The sequence below is a fragment of the Peromyscus leucopus genome, chromosome 9 (genome assembly GCF_004664715.2).
Source record: "Peromyscus leucopus breed LL Stock chromosome 9, UCI_PerLeu_2.1, whole genome shotgun sequence".
Classification (NCBI taxonomy): Eukaryota; Metazoa; Chordata; class Mammalia; order Rodentia; family Cricetidae; genus Peromyscus; species Peromyscus leucopus.
The window spans coordinates 111,235,059-111,253,912 of NC_051070.1; the positions used below are offsets into that span (position 1 = coordinate 111,235,059).

Below are 18,854 nucleotides of genomic sequence, written 5' to 3' on the forward strand. Positions count from 1 at the left end.
CCTCTCAAGCAGGAAGTGATACTTGTACTCACAACTCATTGGTCAAGCCAGTCACATGGCCCTTATTAACTGCAAGGGATGCTGGTTGCAGTTGAAGTTAAAGAAACCCAAGCAAGCTCTCTTCTTCTGACCATCTTGACATAACCCAGGTGGCACAAACTGACAGATAGGGAATGGATGACTGATGGGTCCTTCTAAACAACTTGGCATTCAGAGTATGCCATAGCTATTTGAAATGGATAAAGGAGGGATTGAGAACAGCATAGGGGAATATTAATGCTAAGGGGCATTTGTGTGTATCTGCACCATTATCCTACCTGTAAGAGCCTGCTGCTGAGCTAAGTCTGTATGCCTATATATATATATATATATATATATATATATATATATATATATATATTTGAACCCTGGTGTACATAGCCTGGTATATTCTGTCTCATGAGTCTTAGGGCATCTAAAGCAAACAGCATCTGCTGTAGATTGGGTGGATACACTTCTGAGCCTCCCAGAGTACCCTGTGAGAACAGATCTCCTTGTTAAGGTTATATAGTGATGGTAAACTTCAGTGACAGGACAAGCCTGCTGACATTTTCTCTCTCAGGCAGCGCAGTTGCCTGGTTTACTGTTCCCTTCCTTCTGAGATTTCTAAGTGTCCAGGCACTTGGTGGATTTATCTTCTTACGTTAGCTTTCATTATAATGGTTATTTTTTTTAAATCTGTGTAGGCTGCCATATGAATTTAAAACAGCAACCAGAAAAATAAATAGTGCAGGCTAAGAGAGTTCATCAGTTTCAGTGACCTGCTACCTTATTTCTGAGTAGTGTTGCCAAATCCACAAGGCATATCATGGTGTTATAATTTCTAGGTTTGATTTTCTTGACACATGGCATCTTATTTCTATATCATAATTCAGAGTTTATCATAATTCAGGTAACCATTCCATTCAAACACACAGAGAGAACCTAATGAACACAAGACATTGCATGAAATAAGTATATTGTGATAAATGCTTGCCTTCCTAGAAAATATTGTTCAATTGTAATTCTGGAACTTGGCCCAGAGCCACTAAGGTGGCGTGAACTTGGAGCTGTGCACAGGTTCAAGGGCAGAATCTATCACTCCCAGCTACAACATATTCAGACACTTTGTGAAACTTGATGAGCTGCCATTTGTTTGTTAGTTTGTTTGTGTTTCATCAGAGTAGGGGGATTCAACTATGATAGGTCCTAAGCAATGAAACAGTAGAGAATCCTAGTAAATGATCCTCATTATAAATTTTGTTGGGGGGCATGTGTGTGCTGCAGTGCATGTGTGTGTGCGCGCACATGCGTGCGTGCATGTGTATGTGTGTGTGTGTGTGTGTGTGTGTGTGTGTGTGCGCACGCGCGCACACGCGTGCATGTGTCTGCATACAGGTACGCATATGGGGGCCAGAAATCAACTTTGCATGTATTCTTTGATTGTCATTCTAACTCACGTTTTGAGACAGATTCTCTCAGTGAATCTGGGTCTTGTCGATTGAGCCAGACTGTCTGGCCAGTGAGCTCCAGGGTTATGCTTGTGTCTTTCCCCTGTGTTAGGATTCCAGACCTGCACCACTGTGCCCAGCTTTTAGGAGCATATTGAAGGGTCTGAGCTCAGATCCTCATTTTGCTCTTTGAGCCATCCCCCCGCACCTTAGCATGAATTTAAACAATCTTAGCATTGTTTGAACGACACAGACCCTATTAGCATGGAAAATGAATTATTGTTCTTCTAGGTTTTGTGAATTTCTAGACATTCTTTATATGCCAGCTAGTTTTCTGCTACCGTAATGAAATACCCAAGTGAATGAACTAAAGGAGAAGAAAGGTTGATTTGGGCTCACAGTGTGAAGGTTTCAATCCACAGTTGATTAGTCTCATTGCTTTTGAGCCCATGGGGAAGCAGACCATAATAATGGGAGCACGTGGCAAATAGAAGCTTCTTATGTCATGGTGACAAGAAAGGAAAGAGAAGGAGAGGGCTACCAACTACCCATCTCAAGTGCATGTTCCAACCAACCAGTTTCCTCCTGCTAGGCCACCTCTCAAAAGTTGCCCTTTCAGATAGTGCCACAGTTTGGAGACCTAGCCTGTAACACTCTGGACTTTGGGGTGCAATTACCTAAACTTTAGCATCTGGTGTGTCTAGAAAGCTTGTTTTTCTTTTTAAATTCCTCTGTTCATTCTCCCTTTCATAACCAGTAGAACCCACTGGCAACCAGGTGCCTTGCCGTAAGTGTACTAGTGGGAATCACATCTATTGAGATACCACTTTTTTTTTTTAATCTGAGAGAAAGTTCTATGTTTAAGACAGTAATTAGTGATTTAAAAAAGGACATTAGTATCATTTGTTACCCTAGCAACTGGAGACAGGCATCATGTCCTTCTGTGATGTGTGTCCTGTGGCCTTGATTGTCTCTTTCTCTAATTAACATCTTGTGAGAAAAAAAAAAGTAATTCAGCAGAGCGACTGGACCACAAGGATATTAAGTGCTAGAACACTCTAAATTGCAGTAATCATCATGATAATGAGGCCACATATTCAGTGTCTATCTTTGAATTGCTTCTTAACTCTTCTAAGTGGGAATGATAAAGTTGGCATGATATGGGAACAAGGGCTGATTTATTTCTTAAATTACACTTTGTGAAGAAACATTTTTTTAATATATTGGAAATTGCATGAGTCACTTTGAAGAACAAATTAGCTAGATAATTTTAAATACAGGTCACTATTATTAATATGCAACACCAAAGTCATAGATTTGCTTTATAGCCAGGGGGCCTCAACTATGTATAGCACCTTATTGCCAAAGCCCAAGAACCCTTATTCTTTCACAACTTGCAACCCATTATAGATTCAAATCCATAGATAGACCAAGGAAGTCTATTTCCTGCACACCAAAGCAGCTCAATATAGGAGAGTTAGTTGCGTAAATTGGTTTTCTGATTTGTGTGCAGAGGCTATGTGCTGACACTCAGATGTTCAAGTTCTTGAATGCAAGCCTTGTAGCAGCCAGTTTTTCTTATTGATGATTTGATATTTGGCTATTACCTCAGAAGGTACTTATAAATCCTTTTGTGTGGGCCAGTGAGATGGCCCACAGGGTAAAGTTGCTTGCCCCCAAGATTGCCAACTTGAGTTCAATGCCAGAGACCCAGATGGAAATAACTGACTCCCACAATTTGTTCTCTAACTTCCATATGGTAGTGGGTTATACTCTTGAGCTCACTCATTTGTTAGCTTTCGCTTACACATACATACACATGTACACACACATACACATAACACACACACAAACACATGTAATAAAATTTTTCTTTATAATGTAGTTAGTAGACAACTTTGGGGACCTTGGCCAGTTGAGCAGTGATATGACACTCCCCAAGGAGCCCCTTCTATCAGATGAGTGAGCTCCAAGGATTATCTTCGTATCACTTGGCTCCATCAGCAACCCCTCTCCATCCAGCATCCTCCCCTCTTGGGTTTAGAGAACAGAGTCAAAGTTGTGATGCTATGAAGCCAGTCTCAGAACAGAGAGGCATAAACGAGTCCCCTACCTCTTTGGTCTGTGATGGTTTTGAAAAGAGGAAGGTTCTCTTGCATTATGAATAAAATATTAACATCCCCAAACAGCAGTGGGATATTTTGGCCCATGGATGATGAATGTGGTATTCTCAGTCTCCTTTATTCATAGCATTTCCTGGAAAAGGATTTAGTGGTCAGTCTGGGTCATATGCTCTTACTTCAAGTATGGCTGACAGGTACCCTTGATTAAAACCTAAAGAGAGTTAGGTGGCTCTTACTGAAACCAGGGAGAAGAAATGATGTGCAGACCAAAGGGACATTTTCACATTGGCCTTCCCTTCTGCCTGAGCAGGGTTTGCTCCATAGAGGTCATTTATTTCCTTTCCTCTTAAATCAAGAAAGTCTTGATATAGATAATTAGGCATGGATTTACTTTTCAGATAAACTTGCCTCCACTCTGATCAGAAGAAAAATGATTCACTTACAATCACATGTATCTCATAGTTGTATATACATGAGCCCTTCATGAATAGTTCCACTTAGGTAGGTGCTATAAAGATGATTGGGTCATGCTGGGTGGTGGTAGCTCACACCTTTAATCCCAGCACTTAGCAGGCAAAGCCAGGTGGATCTCTGTGAGTTCGAGGCCATCGAGATCCAGAAAAGGCACCAGAACTACACAGAGAAACCCTGTCTCAGGGGGAAAAAAGATGATTGGGTCAAAACAGCATGTGTGTGTGTGTGTGTGTGTGTGTGTGTGTGTGTGTGTGTGTGTGTATGTCCGTCCGTGTCTATGTCTGTCTGTCTGTCTGCCCACATGTTCATGTGCTCACATACAAGGTGAAAAATAAAGGTTGATGTTTGGTGACCTCAGAGCAGTGGAAGCCCCTGGAGGATTATATACAGAGCTGGTCCACTTGCCTGTCAGTCTTCTCGGATGTCAGTTTGCCAAGATGAGAACAGGAGACCCAGATAGGTGCTGAGGGTCCAGATGAGAGGGATGGTGCTGACCTTGGGCTAGTCTTGCAGGATAGTTAATCTACATGGTCCTTTCGACTGGATATAGGATTCCGTAAAAGATAAGTGAGGCACATCTCCAGGGAGTATTAATGACAGGTGATGGGAATTTGTGTCACATATGGCTAGGACTTGCTTCAAATGTGGCTAGCAACATTCCACTGTAAAAATGGGAAAAGGAGAAAGCTAGTGTGACTCTGGCATCCCTTCACCCTGCTTCCTGCCTGCCATGAAGAAGCTCTTCTGCCAGGCCCCTGTCTTAGAGATGTCTTACACAAGTGCATAGGGCTGAACCATCCTAAACTGAACTATCTAAACCCGTAAAACAGAATAAGTCTTCCTTAATTGTCAGGTCTTCTGCCATAGCAGCGCAAAAGCCCCAATGTCTACCTTGCCTTCTCAAACCATGCCCTTCCCTCTGCCCATCTAGCAGCTCTACCACCACAGTGATTATTACATCACGTGTTTAAGTGATGTAGTTAGAATCGAAGGAAACTTCCAGTATACAAGCAGACTTAAGCCCCAATAAAGGCAGCTCAATCTCTATCTATATATCTATGTATCTATATCTATATCTGAACCCTATACCATGATCTAGGTACAGATCTTCTTCCTCCATTTAGTGTCCAAGTCAACTCCACTGTATCAGGAGTGGTTGTGAACTCATTTGATAGATGAGGTAGCAGAGGTTACGGCGTAGCAACAGAGCTGGGACTTGAATTCAGCACGTTGGAATAAAACACTCCACCTTCAGGCTCTCAAGATGGAGTGATAAGCGGCCGGCAAAAGGCATCAGCCCAAGGTCTGTCTAAGCAGCTTGTTAAGGGGGCCATTAATAGTCCAACGCAAGTGGCTCTCGGGCTGCAGATTCCAGATGGCAGAAGAGGGATATTCATTATCTTCTTTCTTAAAGGAGCTCTGACACTTGGGGGATTATCAGTGAGTTAATGTAATGACAATACTCAGAAATATCCTGGACCAGATCATTTACAAATCTGTTTTCACCCATGAAGAGAAAACGAGATTATGGAGCGGTAACCAAATGGTACTAGATGTTTGAGAGGGGCTGGGCTGAGCAGCGGGTGTGTGTCACTTCCGCGCAGGGCATGCATGCCTGGAGAGTTGGATGTTTGCTCGCCTCATTTGGGACTAATCTTCCTATTAATTTTTATTTTCTAATCTAAGTTGTAAAAAGCTGGCTATTATCCCAGAGCAAGAAAGGGTGGGAAAACAAGCTTGAGAGGGGAGAACCCAAACACATGGAGAACTTGTTGTTGGCACTGTGCCCACTGCTCCTGTACACTTTATCCCTTCCTAGTTCATCTTCAGAAAGATCTGAAGGAGTGTTACCCCCTCAACCCTACAGAAAATGAAACTGAGTCCAAGTATGTCAGAATGCCGTAGGAAGCAAGTGTGGTGCTTCCCTGTACATTCAGCTCCCAAGTCTGGTTCTTTTTTTTTTTTTCTTTTTCCCGGTTTTTCGAGACAGGGTTTCTCTGTGTAGATTTGCACCTTTCCTGGAATTCACTCTGTAGTCCAGGATGGCCTCGAACTTACAGAGATCCACCTGCCTCTGCTTCCCGAGTGCTGGGATCAAAGGCGTGCACCACCACCGCCCGGCCCAAGTCTGGTTCTTATGGCCAGATAGCCTGGGGTCTAGCATCTTGAATAGTGCATAATGTGAAATCCACACTCAAGAAAGCTCTGCATGGGAATCAGGCAAGCTCGGGGATTCTTCCCTATCCTGTTGGCAGTATGAAAATGTCCTTCTGTGTTGTCGGTTGGTCATGTCTGTTAGGGTCTTTGGGTAAAGGGCTTAGGAATAGTTAAGGAGGGCCTTGGGGCAGGGCAGATGCTTCAGACATCTGGGGATCTATGATGTCAATGGGTTCTAAGGGGGCCAGCCTTCAGAACACATCCTCCAGGGGTTTCCAGTGTTGTGAATACCATAAAAGAACGGAAAAAGCCAGATTGTCCGGTGGTAAGAAGGGTTTCAAGAAGAGTAAGAGAGTCTGTACCTTGCAGGTGGGGTGGAGTTTGTTTCCATGGATACCCATTGTTGAGTTCTTACCTGTCCTAGCTCTGCTGGGTGCTATGATAGCAGCTTGGCACACAGCTGTGAAGGCATTTACAGTTCTTCATCTTACAGATGGGAAGATGGAGGCAAACACAGGCAATGAGTAAACACTCAGTTGTCCTGCACATAATTATCCCACTACTCCATGTGTCTCTCTGTCTCTGCGCTTCCCCTGGAGAGAACCTGGCCCATGGTCACTTACTGAAAGGGTTCTCAGCTGAGTGTCTAGGATCTCCCCTCCAGGCTGGATTCCATGAGTTGCTTCTGTCAGGTTCATGCGTGAGTCAGTGTGGAGTGATATACAGGCCCACCTCTCTGGGAGGTTGCAGGAGACTGTGTCTGTGGCATGCACACATAGGAAGCAACCAAAAGAGTTTTAAGGCAGAATAGAATCACTGGGTACATCACATGCTTGCCACCCACACGGCAGGGCCTTGAGGTTCTTCTGTTTTGTGACTTATCCAGCAGGAAGCAGCAGCAGCAGCCACCCTCCAAAGCACCATGGCTCAGCCTGTACTGCATACTGAGTTTCTTGGGAGGGCTGAAGGAATCCCAGTGCTCAGGCCCTGTCTGCAGACACAATTTAATTGCACCGAGGTTCTAACAGTGTGGAGATGTACTGCCTTGGGACATCTTGCCGGTGGAGAGTAGGTTCCTGTCACACAGGATAAAGAAAGAATCTAGGCAGGACATAGGAAAATGAGGACTTGCAGGCTCTCTTCTGCCAGCTGCTTGCTTGTGTAAATAAAGTTTTATTGGAGCCCAGTCACATCCCTTTGTTTATGCCTTGCTCTTGGCTGCCTTCACTAAAATAGCCAAATTGTATGTTGCAACATAGACTGTCTGGTCTGCAGAACCTAAAATATTTACTCTCTGGATCGCCAGCCCCTAAACTGGGGAGTGATGAGTTTCAAGGCTGTGGGTGGCAGGAAAGGGCTGGGCCATGCTTCAGAGGAGGACTGAGTTTCCTGTGGTAGAGATGCTGTCTTAGAAGCTCCAGTTGGCCACAGCCTTCCCGTCCCGGAGGACACACAAACAGAGCCTTCCCATGCTCCACTAAGGAGACCCGCAGCACCTCCAGCCTGACCTGGACCACACGCCATCAGAACTGAAAGTAGCCATGGTCTGTGTCAACAACAGTATAGAGAAGGACCTCTACAGCCAGAGGCATGAACAATGGAGCCGCTGTTCTCTCCACCTGATGGTGACGATGCAGAGCATCAGCTCTGACCACTTCTTGGTCATTCATCCCTCTTCTCTGGTACCCACTCCAGTGTCCACAATAGTGGCAGATGCCACAAAGTGATATAAATTTGGTGACCCTGCTTCCCCACCTTCAGTCTACATGAACCCTGACGTCGTGGAGATGCACAAAGCTGACCACAGAGCAATGTGTGTGCAATACAGGAAAGGCCTGCTACCCAAGTGGATGCTGAAACTCTCATCTAGTCCATTAGCACCAAGTCATCAACAATACCCCTGTGCTGGGGCTGGGAATGCCCATGGTATATGACACAGATACAACTCTTGCAGTATGGGACTGTTCCCATGAAGATTTCTGTACCAATTAAAAGATAGCATGCGCGCGCGCACACACACACACACACACACACACACACACACACACACAGTGAGCTCCATGATGCTTAAATGGATAGTAGTCTGTCAGACAAACTTGGAGAATGTTCCACATGACAACCCACCAAACCCCAAACCGGTTTAATGTACACATTGTTCGTTCTCAAAGTGAGTTGAAGGCTCTGAGAAACCTTGCAACAAATGGCCTATAGCTTGCATGGCAAGCACCTTTACCCACTGATCCAGCTCACCAGCTCTCTTTTTGATGTTATTAAACCCTGGCTTTTCATGTAGTTTCCAAACTTTGTTCATTAGACTAAAGATCCCTTGTCATTATTCTGTGGCATGGTTCACAGCTCTCAGATCCTCCTTGGAAAATACCACTCTGGGATATAGCTTTTAAGTATGGTCCCTGAGATGTGCAAGGTGAGCCCCCAGGGCATCCAATAAGGCCTTTATTACTTCTAGTCACTTTGAGTATCATTTTCTCGGTTGGTTGGTTGGATGGTTTGGTCTACAAGGGATTCAATGCAGGGCCTCACACATGGTACATGCTCTGTCACTGAGCTACATCCCTAGACCTTTCTTTGTTTCTCATTTTGAGACAGTTATCTGGCTTTGAATTTGCTCTGTAACCCAAGGAGGCCTTCAATTTGTAATCCTCCTGCATCAGTCTTCATCCACCACAAGGCCCAGCTTATATATACATTTTAGAGGTGTTTTATGATGCGTACATGTTAACATAATATTTTAATACTACAAATGAGTTCTAAACAAATATATATATATATATAATAAAATCTAGAAAATGAGGACTGGAGAGATGGCTCAGCCAATGAATCTTAGGCTCACAACTAAAAATGTCTAGGTTCTTCGTCCAGAAACTGGGATGCTCTCCCCTGGCTCCTTCTGCCTTCTTCTCAGAGCTCTCATTTCTACCCACACATCAGCTAGCCTGGGACACTGTGTGTCCCCATCTCCCCACACAGTCTTCCAAGCCTAGTTATTGCTGTGTCTCTCCTCCACATAGCCCAGGCCCCCAGATTCTAAGACCTGTTGCCAGACATCTTTTAGATCTCCATTACTAAAGGACTTTGTGGTGTTTTATATCTGCCTCTCCCAAGCCCCACAGCACTCTAGTGCAGAGACTAGCCAACTCCATACTACATCTTCTGTTCTATTGTGTAAACTAGAGGTAAATTAAGTTTCAATGGATCAATTCATTATGTATGAAATACTGAAGCAAATACTCCAAAGCCTGAGATGTTTGCTGCCTAAATGCTGCTAGAAAGGCCTGTCTGTCCTGCTCTATAGAAGAACTTGAGACAATCCCTTAGTGAATCACTACATCCCTCATCCTCTGACCAGGGCAAGCTCTGAGATCAACACACTTGCCACCTTGGGTCTTGTATTTTGCATGCTCCATCTGGTCTTCGGGATCCATATCCTCTGTGCTCCTGCCATACCTAGTGGGTCTTCCAAATACACACTAACGACCCTAGGCATGTGAGGAAAGAGTTAGAAATGTTCAGGTGATGTGGACTAAGCATGCAGTTTCCTCAATCCGGTGATCAGAGTTATGAGCCTGGTGATGACAGCAATGTCTTCTGAAGCCCGGGGAATTATTAGTTTATTATTGCTATTGTTTTGTGTGTTTGTGTGCCTGGGGACAGTGGTCAGAAGACGGCTTGCAGAAGCTGGTTCTCTCCTACCTTGTATGTCCTAAGGCTCAAACTCAGTTCATTAGGCCTGACAGCAAGTGTCTTCACCTGCTGAGCTATCCTACCTCCCTGAAGAATATTTCTTCTTGCTGATGATAAGGCAGACTTTTTGAAATCAGTACAGGTGGACACATGGGCTCAGGCAGCATAAGCTGAAGACACAGTTGTCCTTCATAAAAAATGACTCCCCGCTGAGGAAAGTGTTGTTACGTTTCCATACTTACTTCATCTATATCCTGAGTCATGAGACTTGAGCAATTACATGGACGTTTAGAAGCCGTCTCCAGGATGCATGAGCCACAGCTGCACTGTCATTTAGGGAGCAGGGCCTGGCTTTGGTTTTGTGAATGGAACTATCAGCCCCCCTGGGAGTAGGGAAGTGAAAGTGTAAGCTTGAGAAAGTGTGGCAGGCTGTGAAGCCCTTGGGAGATGCCTAGAAAGCAGAGTCCTCATAAGAAGCCCCTGTGATCCTGGTGATCAAGTTTTTTTCTCTTTTAGGAGAAAGATATGGCTACTTCTATTTATGGTACTTGTCAAGTAAATGGTGCTTTAAAAACAACAGAGGGGTGGGTTTTGTTCTTTTAAATTCTGACTCTATAAAGATCGTGGATTGGTGGCTAGGGAGATGGCTCATTGGATAAAATGCTTGCCATGTAAGCATGGGGACCAGAGTTCAGGTCCCCAGCGTGCATGTAAAAGCCAGGCAGGTGGGATGCATGCCTGTAACCCCAGGACTCCTGAGGCCGAGAAGGGGAGGGAGGTCCTCCGAGCAGCCAGCTAGCTAGACTATTGAAAACCAAGAGCTTTGGGTTCATCGAGAGATCTTGCTTTGGTAAATAAGGTAGACAATGATCAAGGAAGACCCTAGATGATGACCTCTGGCCTGCACCTAAATGCACAAGCATACACATGTGACTATGCATGCAACACACATATACATATAAAATATGTAAAATCAAAGTTCATGAATTGATAATTTTAAAGATGATTAAAAGATTCCGTGACTATATTTTTGAGGTATCTATTCCTATTTAGTAAAACAGTTTTTTTAAATTTTATCTTGTTTTTAGTATTCAATCCAATGAATACTGAGAAATGAATATATCTGTGTGACCCACACTACATAAAAAGGGGAGCTTCCCAATACCCCCCCCCACTGCCTCATGGTTGTACAGTAGGCTTGTCCTCTCTAGGACTTTGAATAAATGGAATCTCACATATGTGCCCATAATGCACCTGAGATTTATTCATGTATGCAGTGTATCTGTAATTTGCTCTCAAATGGTAACCCACTGCATGAAGATATCAAAGACTCATTTATCCCTTCATCTCTTGGGATATTTTGGTTATTTCTATTTTGGGACTGTTATGAAAGGGGCTTTTGTGAACATTCATCTAAGTATTTTCTTGTGGGTGTATGTTCTCATTTCCCCATGGCAGGGACCACTGGTTTGTAGGGTGGTATATGTTTTACTTTGTGAGAAAGAACAAAATATTTTTCCAAAATATTCATGGCATTTTATATTTTCACAAGCAACTCTGTGAGATTTCTGGTTACTGTGTATCAGAGGCAACATTTAATGTCAGGGTTTTTTATTTTAGCTATCCCTTGGGTGTGAAGTAGTGTGTGATCGAGGTTTTATTTCTCACTTCCCTGATGGTTAGTGATGTTGAACATATTTTAGCCCGCACCTTGGCTGTTTATACACCTTCTTTTGTAACATGTGCCCATATGGTGACTGGAATTTTAAGTGAGTCATCTGAGTTCAGTATGCATTGTTGGTGCGAGTCACTGGCAAGTGTGTTGCTTTTCCGTAGCCCTGGCTTCCCTGTTTATTTTATTGTGGTGAATTTAATTACGAGAAATTTTGAATTTTTATAAAGTCCCCCAAATTATTTTTTGATTAGTGTTTCTATATCCAAGAAACTAATGCCTAACAGAAGGTATAGATTTATAATTAAGCCCATTAATTTAATGTGTTTTAGTTTGAATGTGAAGTGGCCTCCTAAAAGGCTCCCATCATTGAAAAATGGCTAGGTCATGCTGGCTGTGAACTAATCAGTATTAACACGATGATTGGTGCATAATTTGATGACATTGAGGGGGGGAACGGGAAATGGGTCTCAGTTGGAGGAAGTAGGTCATCAAAGTCACTTAGGTGATGCCTTAAAGAGTGTATATTGTCACTGGTCTTTTCCTGTCTATCTGCTGGCAGGCACGAGAGGAACAATTTGTTTCTAGCAAGCTCTCATTTCAGAAAACAGTGGAGCATGGACTACAGCCTCATAAACCGTGAACTCAAACACTCTTCCATTGTTTTCCTCAGGGACTTGGTCAGAGTGACGGAACAGGACTGACATGTTATGATGGAAGGCATGTAAGACTTTTGATGGCATTTGTCTACCCTTAGTCTTTGTTATAATGCACCGTGTTTGGGAAAACTTCAATCAGCAGTAATCTTACTTTAGATACACCTCATTGGCTATAGTACTACACTTCTTAGGTTGTATGAAAGTCAACTAGGTTAAGTTGCCAAGTAAAACTATTACAAGACCAACTCCCAATATAAATCAATATAAGTCCTGGCACTGGGTCTCCATTAACATTCCCAGCGACACAGTTTTAGATATTTCAGAGGTACTGTTACAACCCCTTACCCGGGAGAGCTAAGCATACTCAGTAATGACACTGGGTCAGAACCCTGGGTACCTTGTATCTAGTGTCCCCTGGACTCTTGTCTCATGTCCAGTCATCTCATTGATGATTTTGTTTGGTGTCTTTTCGCTGTAATGACTCTTCTCAAAGAATGGGCTTCTGTGTAGATGTAACCAACCGTCTTATTAAATAAGAAACACAGAAACAATGTAAAAGAGAAAGCCGAGAGGTCAGAGCTCAGAGCTAAAATCTCACCCTTCCTCCTGCTGTCCCAGCTTCGCGAAAAGAGACCTACTTCCTGTCGGTTCGTTTTTTTTATAGTATGTTGTTCTGCCTTCTCATTGGTTGTAAACCCAAACACATGACTGCCTCGTCACTGTCTGATTGTACAGCCCCCTAGGTCTTAAAGGCATATGTCTCCAATGCTGGCTATATCCCTGAACACACAGAGATCTTATGGGATTAAAGGCGTGTGCCACCACCGCCACACTCTTGCTATGGCTCTAATAGCTCTGACCCTGAACACACAGATATCTATGGGATTAAAGGCGTGTGCCACCACCGCCACACTCTTGCTATGGCTCTAATAGCTCTGACCCCCAGACAACTTTATTTATTAACATACAATCAAAATAATAATTCAGTACAATTAGATTACCACCACACTTCTGCTTCCATTGACTTTTCTCTATTCATTTCCTGGTTCCTTTTTCACTGAATTCTCTTCTACAAATTAAAAGAAATACCACCTCATTTTAATCCCCATTACTTTAGATTTAATGTGCTCCTGTCTTTTTGTTTAGTGCAGTAGAAGCTTAGGTGATTGATACTAGGTCTTGTTTCCTTTTTTTTTTTTTTTTTTTTTTTTTTTTTTTTTTTTTTGGTTTTTCGAGACAGGGTTTCTCTGCGTAGCTTTGTGCCTTTCCTGGAACTCACTTGGTAGTCCAGGCTGGCCTCGAACTTACAGAGATCCGCCTGGCTCTGCCTCCCGAGTGCTGGGATTAAAGGTGTGAGCCACCACCGCCCGGCCATAGTTTCCTTTTTTTAATAGACCCAGTGCTGTGATTTCCCTGCCCCCATGTGAACTGTTTCATGTGTTTTGATCACTTGTAACTATCATTTTCTTATGGTTTAAAATTTCTCCAAAGTCCTTTTCTTTGGTCCATGTGTCATTTAGAAGCATATTTTTTAAAGCCCCCAATGACTGGGAATCTATATGCTGTCTGTTTTAGTTTTGCTTTAGTCCACTATGGACAAGGAACATGCTCTGTGTGACTCATATTCTTTTAAACTTGGAAAGCATATATTGTGGCCCCAAATGTAGTCTATCCTGCTGAGTGTTAGGAGCAGGTACCCTCACATGTGAGGCAAACAAATATATTCCGTTCTTACTGGATGATATTTTTTTATACAAATGCCAATTCAGTTCAATTTGTGCTGTCGTTCACTTCATCTAGATTGTTACTATGTTTTTGCCCATGAAACCCAACAGTAACCAACGAAAGCACTGATGTGTGTAGTGTAGTGGTGGCTTTATGTTTCTCCTTGCAGTTCCATTGTTCTTTGCTTTTACGTACCCTGTACTACTACATCAGTAGTGAAATTGCCTTATAAATGAGTATCTTAGTGCATTTGTAGTGCCATAAAAAGAATATCCTAGACTGGATGGTTAATAGAAACAGAAATGTATTTTCTCCATGTTTTGGAGATTAGAAGGCCAAATGAAAGATGCCAGTGTATTTGGTGTTGGGTGGAATCTGCTTCCTTCTTCCAAACTGGTTGATTTTGTATCCTCTGTCCGAGAAACACCATTTTCACATGATAGGAGGTGGGTCAGCAAATGGGATGAACTCCTCTATCGCACCCTTCTACCCGGGTACCAAATCTCATCCACGAGGAAGGAACCTCACAATACAATTGTCTGTCACTGTCATCACACTGGCCATAACTGAACTTTGTAGGAAGCATCTTCGAACCAGAGCATAGAGCATTCCTCACCCCCCCCCCGCCCCACCCTCAGTTGCTTGCAGCTGAAGCAATTCCTTTCCCTCATCCACAAACTATTACCGTCCAATAACTTGTTGCTTTTATTTTAAAGAAGCTTTTACATGTTACATCAGTTGAGAATAAAGATAAAGTTGTATCTTCATTTATTCCCACCTCATGGTCTTTGTGCAAACTGTGCTTTCTAACCTGTTAACGTTTCCTTCTATGAAGAGCTTTGAACTACAAACCAATCCTCTCCACTTCTATGTGACTAGATCTTCATTCCTTGCTCATATGTAGCGGACAAGCACTTTTGGATACACAATACCCCCTAGGTGGTTTTGACTTCCTTTGAGTACTTCAAGCAGTTTACTCCACTTGCCTCTTGCTTTCATGGTTTGTGAAGAGAAGTATGATGTGATATTCTTGCTTCTTGTATTAGTTAGCATGGCAGTGGTTCTCAACCTTTCTAACGCTGCAGCCCTTCCATACAGTTTCTCATGTTGGTGTGACCCTAAACCATGGAATTATTTTTGTTGTCACATCATAACTGTGATTTTGCTACTGTTATCAATCATAGAATAAATATTTTTGTGTGGTGGTATTGTGTTCCCAAAAATATTGTGCATGCTAATAAACTTATCTGGGGTCAGCGAACAGAATAGCCACAATATTAAACATAGAGGATAGTCAGTGGTAGCACATGCCTTTAATCCTAGCATTCTAGAGGCAGAGATCTACCTGGATCTCTGTGTGTTCAAGGATATAGCCAAGCATGGTGACTCATGCCTTTAATCCCAGGAAGTGAGCCTTTAATCCCAGGGAGTGATAGCAGAAAGCAGAAAGGTAAATAAGGCATGAGGACCAGAAACTAGAAGCTTTTAGCTGGTTAAGCGTTCAGGCTTTCAAGAAGCAGTTCAGCTGAAATCCCTTTGGATGAGGACTCAGAGGCTTCCAGTCTGCGGAAACCAGATCACCTAAGGAATTGGCAAGATGAGGAAGCTGTGGCATGTTCTGCTTCTCTGATCTTCTAGCATTCACCCCAATAACTGGCCTCAGGTTGCATTTTATTAATAAGACCTTCTAAGATTCCTGCTACACTTTTGGAGATAGAGGTTTTCCAAAAGGGGTCACAACCCACATGTTGAGAACTACTACTCTTGAGTACCAGAACTAGAAGGAATCTATATATTAAGAGGAGATTTGGTACAGCAGCTTACAACCTGTGGTTTGGCTGCTCCAACAATGGCTGTCTCCCAATGAGAAGGCCAAGAATATGATGGTTGTTCAGTCCAGAAGGCTGGGTGTCTCAGCTGGTCTTCAATATGTGTTAGAATCCCAAAGAAGTAGGTTCTAATAACAGTGGGATAGATAAACTTGCCAGGGAGAGTGAGGGCAAAATGCAAAAGCTTCTCTCTCTCATGTCCTTTTATGAAAGTATGGCCTAATTTAGGGTGGGTGTATTCCACCTCAAATGACCCAATTAAGAAAATTCTTGTAGGCATGCCCAGGTACTTGGGTTTTAGTTGATTCCAGATGTAGTTGAGTTGACAACCAAGGTTGGCCAATACAGTCCTGTCTAGATAAATCATTTCCTCCATCTAGCTTCTTTCAAGAATTACTCTTGGTTTTCTGCAGTTTGAATATGGTTAAGTGCCAGTGTAGAGTTTCCTATTTATTGTGCCTACTGCTCTCTGGGATTCCTGGATCTGTGGTTTGTCATTAATTTTGGACAACTCTCAGCCCTTAAAAACCAAGTGTTTCTTTAACTCCTGCATACTTTCTTCTCCCTCTGTGTACATGCACTCCATGATTTGCAATTGTCCCATAGTTTTTTTAATTTTTAATTTTTCCCATTGGTTTTCTGGTGGAGGAATTTCCATTGACATGCCTTCCAGCCTACTGATTTTTTTCTTTAGCTGTGTCCAGTTTCATTGGCCATCAAAGGCTTTTTTGTATCTGTTTCTGTGTTTTAATTTTAGCATTTTATGTTGATTCTCTTGTAGGTTAGCCATCACTCTGCTTTTGTGTTGCCCAGTTTTTGCATGCTGTCCATGGAAATTTTTCCGTTTATCCCCTTATCGTTATAATTCTTTTAAGAACCAGATCTGTGAGTTCTAACAAACATAACCACTGCATATCTTACAATACTGTAAAATTGGTAATAGCCTTAGTCTGGGGCGGGGGTAGATCACTAGTGCTGGAGTTCCAGACCTACTTATTAGCATTGTAGTTTTCAACAAGTATATATTAAGAACCAGATGTGTTAACCCCGAAGACCTTAGGCTAATTTCCACAATGAAGTCAGACTTGTTCATATGTGAGCTGGTGTAGACAAAGCTTTTGTGGGAGCACCTTGCAGGACAGTCCTTTTCTTTGCTGCCTTCTCTCATGGAGACACTCCCTCTAGATCTTTTCTCTGTTGGCATTCTCACCTCATTATGCTCCTTTGCAAGACGGTCATAACAGTGAAGCCTTCCCTGAGCATTCCGTATAAAGATGCATCCTCTCCCCTCCCACTATTGACCTGTTTCATTATCTTTCCACAAGTGTGGTGATCTGACATAGTATAAACTTTCTTATCCATTGATTTGTCAACCACATTCAACTTAAATGTGTAAACTACTTTAGGACGTGTTTCATCTTCAACTTACAAAGAATAAAATGTTTTAGAGCAATTTTCCTCTGTATTCAGTTAAAGGTTTTTTTTTTTTTTCTAGAATATTGAATAGCACTGGCAAATATTCCTTAATGCTATGGTACCCAGGCAAATGCGGCAGATACTCATTCCATAAGTAGATGGGCATCACAAAAGCAGGAGACAGCACACTCTGTGTGCCCAGGTCTGCCTGGAGGTTCCAGTCCTTATCTCTGAGCCACCGACCTCTAATACTTCTGACTTTCTCTTTCAGTATGAATACTTCAATGCCGTGCTGATCAATGAAAGGGACAAAGACGGGAACTTTTTGGAACTGGGGAAAGAATTCATCTTAGCCCCCAACGACCACTTTAATAATTTGCCTGTGAACATCAGTCTGAGTGATGTCCAAGTGCCAACGAATATGTACAACAAAGGTAAGACTCCTTGTTACTGCTCCCATTAGAGGGCAGAAGCTGGTGGACTGAGGAACACACGCCGAGTATATCAACATATTAACTACTCCAAGTATCCCCTGGGTGGGTTAAACACGAACCTGTCTGCCTGGATGCTCTCTCCTTTATGCTCATGTGCAGTGCAGAGATCAGCAGGCTTTTTCTGTGAGTCTCTTTGCTCTGCCTGCCTCTGCAGTCTCTGTTACAACTGGTTAGCTACTGCGTAAGTTGGGAGCATGACTGTATCCCTTTAACACATTTATCTGCAAAATCACCTCACCAGATTAAACATGCTTACTAACCTAGCTTGTCTCTTCCTTTGCCTGCTTTCCTTCCTTGATGGTATTTAAAGGTTAGGGAGCTTCTGTGGTGGCTGTGTGTTGTCCTCTTTCCTTCCAGAATAGAGACATGTGGACATAACAAGTTTCTGTGTGTCCAGGCTTGACTACCTCAAATCCATTCTGCACATGGACACTGACGTTATTTTCCCAGCATTCCATCTCCCCATTTGAGTTGGAAATTTAGTGGCCAAAGACTGGGCTCTGGTATCCAATGGTACTGGCTAGTCTCCCTGTTATACCTGTTTCTGGTGGTGACCCCAGTTGCACCACCCCTTCTGTGGAGATGGCAGTTCCTTTCCACTGTGATGGGAATAATAACTGTGTACAAGCTGGCTATGGTGGCACTCACTTGTAATTCCAGTGCTTTGTGGGGAGAAGAAGCAGGAATATGTCCTCTTCTAAGGTCAGCCTGGGATACATAGTCAGAGGGTATAGAATGATGTTGTGTAACTTCTATGCATTGAGCTGTCAATTTGGGGAAATCACACACCTTTTAGCTAAGCTGCTGAATTGCTCCAAATCACCAGTTAAGGGGCATGGTCAGCCATAAGCTTCCAACTCTGTATCTCCAGGACATTTTTCCTGTGCCTGTGTTTTGTGACTGGACACTTCATGACTCCCTGTCCTGGTTTGCTTATTACTCTCCCTTCAGAGTCCGGGGAGGCAGCTAACTAACTATTCTGACAGTTATTAGGGATCCCATGGTTTACCAAACATAGCCACCTTCTTCAAGGCATTTGCAGTCTGGTGTGGAACAGGCTGGCAATGAGATAACTGGAAGACTGGGTATCAACATTATAGTTTCATCTCTGCAGAGAGAGAGGACAGTGAAGTC

At 43.0% G+C, this 18,854-nt stretch overlaps 1 protein-coding gene across 4 annotated transcripts in view; it reads left to right on the top strand.

Annotated features, from left to right (window-relative positions):
* The window catches only part of Cacna2d3 (calcium voltage-gated channel auxiliary subunit alpha2delta 3), an 844,969-nt gene that overhangs the window by 332,601 nt on the left and 493,514 nt on the right, over positions 1 to 18,854 (top strand). For 2 of the 4 annotated variants that reach the window (XM_028882447.2, XM_028882448.2), the window contains exons 5-6: positions 12,271 to 12,321; positions 17,498 to 17,660. In XM_028882447.2, the coding sequence (XP_028738280.1) occupies positions 12,271 to 12,321; positions 17,498 to 17,660 (214 nt within the window). The remainder of the gene's footprint in view (positions 1 to 12,270; positions 12,322 to 17,497; positions 17,661 to 18,854) is intronic. The other 2 variants (XM_028882449.2, XM_028882450.2) reach the window with 1 other exon arrangement.